At 39.6% G+C, this 9,024-nt stretch overlaps 1 protein-coding gene across 1 annotated transcript in view; it reads right to left on the reverse strand.

Annotated features, from left to right (window-relative positions):
- The window catches only part of SYNE1 (spectrin repeat containing nuclear envelope protein 1), a 578,063-nt gene extending 569,402 nt beyond the window's left edge, over positions 1-8,661 (reverse strand). The window contains exons 1-2 of the mRNA XM_007943230.2: positions 8,640-8,661; positions 8,034-8,095 (exon numbers count right to left, since the gene is read on the reverse strand). Coding sequence (XP_007941421.2) covers positions 8,034-8,095; positions 8,640-8,661 — 84 coding nt within the window. The remainder of the gene's footprint in view (positions 1-8,033; positions 8,096-8,639) is intronic.
- Between the last annotated feature and the right edge of the window lie 363 nt (positions 8,662-9,024).

Genomic DNA, 9,024 nt, shown 5'->3' on the forward strand with positions numbered 1-9,024 from the left:
TCTCAGCACCAAGCCACCATCCCCTCTCATCTGATTTACTGCAAGGTCTTTGTACATTCGATCTTATACCTTCTCTCTCTAATTCATTCTCCACGGGGGAGGGGGGAAGAGAGAGAGAGCAGTTTAGGGATAAAGTGATCATCTCATTCTCCTGTTAGGATACTTCAATGTCTCCCACTGCCCTTACAACAAATTCCAAACTCTCTTAATGACTGACTATTGACTAATTTTCCATTTTCTCTATTACCCACCCACCCCTGAGGACCACAGGTATTCAGAACGTCTTCTATTTCCTTTACTGTTCGTCTTCCTTCTCACCTCATTATTTACCCAACTCATAAGGAACACTGTTCCCTCCATCTACCAAATTCCAAAACATTTTTTAGGTCCCCACTTATGTTTTTCTTGCTCTGAAAGTCTATTCTGATGCTCAAGATGAAGTCAGCTGTGTGGCTAATTTGGCTCATACAATGCCCCCATGGCACCATGTACTGCCTCTCTCATGGAACTGACCACACATTCTTCACTGTCATTGTTTGTCTCCTCCGCTAGACAGTAAGCTCCAGAGGGCAGACACTATGTCTATCTTTGATCACTACTGCATATCCACATACCCACCAGCCACTCCTCGGAAGGAAGGTTGGGCAATCATACTTCCGTAGTGATACTGCCTCAGAAACCCAAGGAGGGGTCGCTATGAGTCGGGGCCGACTCCACGGCACAGAACAACAACAACAACAACACTGCATATCCAACACTGAGCACATAAGAGGTGCTTAATAAGTATTTGCTGAATGAATGAACAAGTGAAGCACAAGAGAAACTAGTCACCTAGGGACCAGTCCTCAATTTTAGGAGTCCTGGAATTAAATACTGGCTTTGATATTCACTCATTGCACAACCATAAGTGAATGAATTAACTCTAATTAATGAAAGCTTCAGGTTCAAAATTTGTAAAATGGTGAAATAATATATTACAATGTTGTAGTGAGAATTAAATAAAATAAAAGATAAACTGGCTCAGGCACAGTTATTGGCACATGGTAAAGTGCTCAGTAAATGAGCTCTGTAATTGGCAGCCCTGCAATTTCAAAATATATTTTATTGATAAGCATTGATAAGCTACACAGAATCAAGGAAAAAGCCATTACTCAAAACATTACTCATAATCAATATTTAGCTAATTAAAAAAAAAAAAGTCCCACCTTCTTTCATTAACAAAGTCAATAGAAAGGACAGATGCAGTTTTCTTCTTGAAAGGGGAGAAAATTAGATGTTCCATTTCTAAAAATGAAGCCACTTGCCTAAAAGTAATTATCATGTCCATGAAATAAACACAATCCACTAATTTTTGTTTAAGTTATATTATAGTACATTAACAGTTGGTGATTTGCAATGGTTTGCATAATGACAGAAGCATAAAAACCTCAATTTGCAAACAAAGCAAATATCAAAAACATCACAGATAATTATAACCTCAAGTTTAAAAAATCTACATCTGTGTGCTAGAAATGAAATAAACACACACATAGAAAATCTTTACTTTCTATTTTAATATTTGTTTGAAGAAAAGTACTGTTTTAAGGAGATTGCTCTCTTGTTTGCACCCCATCTCTTTATACTGCTATTATATGTACAGAATTGTTACAGTAGAACAGAATGTTATCAGTAAAATGTCTTTTCAATTTTTATTTAATTAGAAGTAAGCAATTAGTTAATTTGCAACTGAGTCAAGAAGCCAAAAAACATAAATGTAAATTTCTATTAATATGAAACAAGCACAACTTCAAATTACTCTTTATGACCTCTTCTGAACAGGTTCCAAGGTGCACCCAAGAATGAATGACCAATGCCAATGGACAGATGGACCAACTTTCTTTCTTTCTTTTTTTTAAATTCTGATTTTGTGTGAAAGTTTACAGAGAAAATTCATTTTCCACACAACAGTTCACACACATTTTGTTTCATGATGTTGATTGCGATCCCCATAATGTAACAGCTCTCTCCCCACATCCTCCCTGTGGTCACCCTTTCCCTGTGCCCTTCTTTCCTATACATTTCTGTCCTCTGAGCTGTCTCCCTGTACAAATACTGCCTTTCTGGTCTCCCTGAACCAATTTTTTCACTTCTTAGCTGAACAACCCTACACTTAAACCTGCTACAACCTATTATTAAAGCCATTGTTTGGAATGGTCCATTTCCAAAAAGTTTTTGAGTAAATAGATATAAATTTTATTTCCAAAAAGAGTCTTATAAATTACTCTCTAAAATAAAAGTTGTTATGTTTTATAGTGACTAAAAATGTTAAAGAAGGAGTTGCAGTAACAAGATATGATCACAGAATGCGTGATGAAGTAGTCATATTATCCATTTAAATCCACAAAATTCCTCATGCCTATTGCATGAAAGTCCTCAGACAATAGAGATCCTGTAACTCGATGGCACATAACAACAAAAAACAACAGCAAAATATTTACAAATTCCATCCCAGAGCATTCAAAATGTTGAAGCTCTTCTTGATTCCTTTCCAATTTAGCACTTTCCTCTTGCCTTATTTTCAAGACTAAAATAGCTTAGCACATTACACAGCATAAATAATAAGGTGACTTGAGTCCAGTATCTTGATTACCAACATAAAAAAAAACCTGTCTGACATGGTCATTTTCTTCCCTTTGTTGGTAGATACAAAAATAAAATTACAGGGAAAAACGCTTAATCGGTGACAAAAATGCATTGTAACTCCTTGAAATGGTGTGTTGTTTTTGTTGTCATATCCTGTTGAGTCGGACCCGACTCATAGCAACCCCTCCTTGGGTTTCCGAGGCAGTATCACTACGGAAGTAGATTGCCCCATCTTCCTTCCCAGGAGTGGCTGGTGGGTTTGAACCACCAGCCTTCTAGTTAGCAGTCAAGTGCCTTAGCCACTATGCTACCAGAGCTCCCTTGAATAGTGTAGTTGTATTCAGCACTGTATGTGGAACTAACAGAGTTTACAAAGCACCTGGCACTTTTTAATAGGGAGATATGATGAAGGTGACAGAGTCATTACCATCATCATCCCAGGGCTGAGTTCTCATCCCTATGTCATGGGCATGGAAGAAATTCTCAACTATTTCAAGTCAGACTTCCCACTGAAGTTGGGGCCCAAATTCATTGAGTATTTACCTGACATAGTAGAGCAAACAAACACATGAACAACAAACCAAACCTAACCTCACCAAATCAAACAGATTACAAAACATCAGGACTTTTCAAAGCTGACGGGAATTGTGGATCCATCTTTGGGGCAGGGTATTCCTTTGCTATAGGACAAACCACCTGCCTTGGTTATTTAATAAGCAAGAAGAAAAAAGAGCAATGACCTTCAAGAAGCTCTAGAGGATAATGAAAGTCCACAAGACAAGTCAAGTTGCTTTTCTGTGAAATTATTTCTAATGAGATTTATTTTATTTCAAGTTGGCATTGGGCCTTCTCTATGACTGAAAGCCCACTATTGCCTGGGGGTGGAGATATCTATGTGTTATGAGACCCTGGAAATGACATGCACTTCTGTGGAGCCCAGCTGACCAGGGAGTGAGTGTGTGCACTCCAGCTGACCATGTCCATGAAGTGCTGAAGTGATGAGACCACGCATCATTCTATACAGATGAAAGCTTCCATCAATAGCTCCCACCCATGACCACCCACCCATGGTGACCCAATCTCACTCAGTCCTGCATCATCCTCATGATCACTGCATGTTCAAGTCCATCATGGTTGGTATTGTGCTAATCCATCTCACCAAGGGTCGTCTCACCCTCAATGGCCCTCTACTTCACCAAACATGATGTTCTCCTGATGATGTGCCTAAATCAAGTGAATTAGACAATGTTCTGTTGTGATCCATAAGTTTTTATTCACTAATTTTAAGAAGCAGATTATTAGACTTTTCTTTGCAGTCTTCTGAGTCTGGAGGCATCATTCTAGCACTCCAGAATGTAGCAGCTTTGAGAGCAAACCTTCTCACCGAGGCAGCAGGAAAAGTGGCACCATTGTCGTAGCCCAGAAGCTAGAGCAAGGACCAAAAATTGGTTTTCTTTCTGGTGCAAATGAGGTATTACTGGCAGACTTCTCAGAAGTGAGTGCTCTGAAACAGGGAGAGAAGTCTGTGGTGCTTCCATTTGAATTTGGGTGCACATGTAAGACTGACCTCAATAAGAACAGGGAGACTGGGAAGCCTGGGACAGAATGCATGTGTTTTTATAAGGATAGGATAATGATATAAATAGAAACAGGGATGGGGATAAAGACAGGGATGGGGAGATTGAGACAGAATGAGAGGGGCTGGATGAAGATGAAGGTGCAGAGGATGAGGAGATGGGATGGAGAGACACAGAGCTGGAGAAGCTACTGGGATAGGAGGGAGAATGATACAGAGATAAGGTTAGAAACTGACACTCAAATGGAGATGAAGACACCCACAGGATGAAGAAGAGAGAGAGCTGAGTGGGCAATTTTGTGACCAGCTCTCAGACAAGTGTAGACATCAACATCAACTCTACTGCTATCCTAAAACTCTGCCAATCACTAAAGTGGGGTAATGGGGTTATATTGAATTTCAGAATGCTTTCTTAATATAAGTAAGTCCAAAAAGAAAAATGTACTCCAATACATTTGTGCATTTTGTGTAAGTCTGGCAAGATACTAGAACATAGGTATAAATAAGTTCAAGACAACAAGCACAGCAATTATTTTTCTCTTTCAGTCTTCACTTTTCAAAATGACCCAAGGGGGAAAAAAATCACAAGTATAGAGGAGGAAAAAAGAAGAAGAACAAAAAGATGTTTTGATCATTAAGAGGGTCTGAAGCTGCAGAGGTAATACTTTTCTGGACCTTTCAAAATGTTACCATGCAAACTATGCAAAATATTGCAAAGTTGGGTAAAACTCCTGACCTTTGGATTCAAGTCTAAATTGAAATGTCAGCAGTACCAATTATGAGGCGTAGGAAGTTTTTGTGTTAGGCACTTCATCATTATTTAAATTGTTGCCACCAATATGATGTCTTTACTATTTAAACATAAATAATAAAAGATGAAGACTGCAGTTGCTGTTTCACTAAGAACCTCTATACAGTATTCAGCATTGTATGTGGAACTAATAGAGTTTACAAAGAAATTCCAAGAATTAACATTCACCTTCAAAGGTTCACAATGTCCTTGTGAAGGTGACCTATGAAACAGGACAAGATAATTTCAGACTTGCTGAACTTCACCATCACTCCTACAGGTTTGGAAGAAGTGCCTGGATTTTGGATTCTCTGTAGTGTAATGCCTAAGACACTTGACTGCTAACCAGAAGGCTGGCCATTCAAACCCAACAACCACTCTTTGGAAGGAAGGTTGGGCAATCTACTTCCGTAGTGATACCGTCTCAGAAACCCAAGTTGGGTCTGACTCAACGGCACATAACAACAACAACAACATACCACTAGAGGCAGCAGGAAAGCCAGAGAAGGAAGGCGGAGCTGTAGGAGGAGTGCAGGGAAAAATACCACCAGTCCTGCAGCACTGGCTCCGGGAGAGACATGGTCTTTCACATGTGGTTGTGGCTGTTGTTGTTTTTCTTGCTAGGTGCTGTCGAGTCATCTCCAACTCATAGCAACCCTATGCACAGCAGAACGAAACACCACCTGGTCCTGCACCAGCTCCACTGTCCCTGCTCTACTTGAGCCCATGGTCACAGCCACTGTGTCAATCCATCTTGTTGAGGGCCTTCCCCTCTTTCATCAACCCTCCATCTTACCAAGCATGACATCCTTCTCCAGAGAATGGTCCCTTCTGACAACATGACCCCAAAGTAGGTGAGACAAAGTCTGGCCATTCTCACCTCGAAGGAGCATCCCAGCTGCACTTCTTCCAGGACAGACTTGTTACTTCTTTTAGCAGTCCATGGTACTTTCAGCATTCTTTGCCAGCACCACAACTCAAAAGCATCAACTTTTCTTTGGTCTTCTTCATTCATTGTCCAGCTCTCACATGCATATGAGGCAACTGAAAATACCATGGCTTGTATCAGGTGCACCTTAGTCCTCAAGGAGACATCTTTGCCCTTCAGCACTTGAAAGAGGTCCTTTGCAGCCAATTTGCCCAGTGCTATACATCATTTGATGTCCTGCCTGCTGCTTCCATTGGCGATGATTGTAGAACCAAGCAATGTGAAGTCTTTGACAACTTCAATCTTCTCTCCATTTATCGTGATGCTGCTTATTAGGTCCAGTTGTGAGGATTTTTGTTTTCTTTGTATTGAGATGTAATCCATACTGCACACTGTAGTCTTCAATCTTCCTCTGTAAGTGCTTCAAATCATCCTCGCTTTCAGCAAGCAAAGTTGTGTTGTCAGTGTATTGCAGGTTGTTAATGATTCTTCCTCCAATCCTGATGCCACATTCTTCTTCATATGGCCTACCTTCTCAGATTATTTGCTCAGCATAAAGAATGAATAAGTATGGTAAAAGGATACAACCCTGACACACTCCCTTCTTGATTTTAAACCATGCAATGTCCCCTTGTTCTGTTAGAACGACAGCCTCCTGGTCTATTGTATGCGTTCCAAAGAAAGGAAATCCCAGAGAATGTGGAAATTATCGAACTATATCCCATGTGGTTAGAAATGCCTTAATGAGGGAGAAGTGCTTACACTACACATGAAAAGTAGGGCTTGGATGTTTGACAGGAAATAGCAAGAATGATGTAATGGTAGCCTTGGAAAAAGATCAGAAAGGATACATATTGTAAAACCTACTTCCAATTACCACAATAACTAGCTAACACATGAATGTGTAAAGCAAATTGGAAGAATTAAGAAAAATTACTTTGAAAATAAACTCTTGCCATATATTCCCTCCACAAAGACCCAGTGTACACTGTATGCTATTACATACATTCTGATGTGCCCTTCTTTTTAAATACTCAGTGCATAAACTCTTACATAACTCTGTCCTAAGAGTGCTACTTAAGAAGCTCTCATAAGATACTCAGCCTATATTTTTTGGAAAAGGAAATATCAAAAAGATGAACTGATATTTCTTCCAAATCAGAAAATACTTTTTAAAATTTAAAAGAATGTTTTAATGCTACAAGGAAATGAGGATTCTCAAGAGTTCTTAGTATATATTAAAATGTGTATATATATTTGTTATATGAAAGCTCAGTACAATAATATATATGTTGTTGTGTGTCTATGAGTTGATTCCAATTCATAGCCACCCTGTAGGACAGAGTAGAACCACCCCATAGGGTTTTCTAGACTATAATCTTTATGGGTTCAAATAACCAGGTCTTTTCTCCAGCAGATCTACTGGGGGGTTTGAGTTGCTGATCTTTTGTCAGTGCTTGAACATTGCACTGTGAGTGCTCTCTATGTGTGTATGTATGTAGTGCATACACACATACATTATATGTACATACATTATATGTACATATACATATATATATGTATGTGTGTATATATGTATGTATGTGTGTGTATGTGTATATATGTACATATATATATATATATATATATATATATATATATATATATATATATATACACACACACACACATATGTTGTTGTTGTTGTTGTTATGTGCCGTCGAGTCGGCCCCAACTCATAGCGACCCCTCCTTGGGTTTCCGAGGCAGTATCACTACGGAAGTAGGATTGCCCAACCTTCCTTCCGAGGAGTGGCTGGTGGGTTTGAACCGCCAGCTTTCTGGTTAGCAGTCAAGTGCTTTAGCCACTATGCTACCAGAGCTCCCATATATACATATATATAGTACAAAACCAAATTCACAGCCATAGAGTCGATTTTGACTCGATTCTGACTTAGAGTGAGCTATCCATCCATTTTTTTCTCAGGGGTATGTTAGCAAGCACCAAATTGGTAGGATTGCCAATATCGTTCATTAGCAAAAATGTCAGTAGCCATAGCAGCATTTCTTTGTACTGTTCATTTAAGGATTCATTGGCTCAAGCTGAGTAAATTTAAGACTCTGGGTAGTTTCCTTTACCTTGGCCAGATGAGAGTTGATCCATTTTGTGAAAGTACGTTTTTGTACTATCTCTTGCTCATCTGGAAGAAAAAAATAATAATCCTCTGGTTAGATAAGACAAAATGCTACAAAGTTCTACCACAAAAAAAAAAAAAATCAAATTTCCACAACTCTAGAAGCAATCATACAATTATTTTATCTTCTAATTAATTTTCCTAGTTGTTGTCTTGAAAGAAGAGTCAGTACAACCTCAAATATGTTAATCAATTAGACCATTCCTTTCAAAATAGTTAGCAAATGTTTGTAAATTTGCAATATGGGAGCCTTATGTATATCTTCCTTCATTTATAAAAAGTTCACTATCAATTATACTTCAATAAAGCTATTTTTAACAAGTTCACTGAGACCAACTAAGTGCCAAGTGTCATAGTAGCTGCAAAGGGACACAGACACACGAACAGGGCAAGGCCTCTGCCATGAAGATCCAGAGGCGGAGACAGAGAAGCCAGGGTGCGTTATTAAAAGGCAGTAAGGCAGAGAGGTGTGCTTGAGGAACTACTGGGACCAAACCCAGATGAAGAATGTGGTGAGCAGATCCTATGTCGACATCCAGCAATTCCTCACCTTTGTGCTGTCCCACCCCCATGAGTGTAGGGGGGCCTGTGACTTGCTTTTAACCAACAGGACACAGTGAAGGTGTTGGATACCACTCCACCAGGCATATGACTTCCTGTAAGACTCCATCTTGGCAGACTGGAGTGAGATTCTCCTGCTGGCCTTGCAGAGCAGACAGACTGTTGATGGAAGGGTCCACATGGCAAGGTGCTACAGGCTGCTTTTAGGAGCTGAGGACAGCCTCTAGTCAAAAGGCAGGAAGAAGACGGCCCTCAGCCATAGAGCCATAAGGAAATGAGTTCTGCCAAGAAGGTGAAAGCATTTACAAGCACATATTTTCCCCGCTGATCCTCTAGGTGAGTATGAGCTTGGCCAACTTTGACTGAAACCTTGT

The sequence above is a fragment of the Orycteropus afer genome, unplaced genomic scaffold, assembly GCF_000298275.1.
Source record: "Orycteropus afer afer isolate SDZICR_OR568_19922 unplaced genomic scaffold, OryAfe1.0 scaffold00101, whole genome shotgun sequence".
NCBI lineage: Eukaryota > Metazoa > Chordata > Mammalia > Tubulidentata > Orycteropodidae > Orycteropus > Orycteropus afer.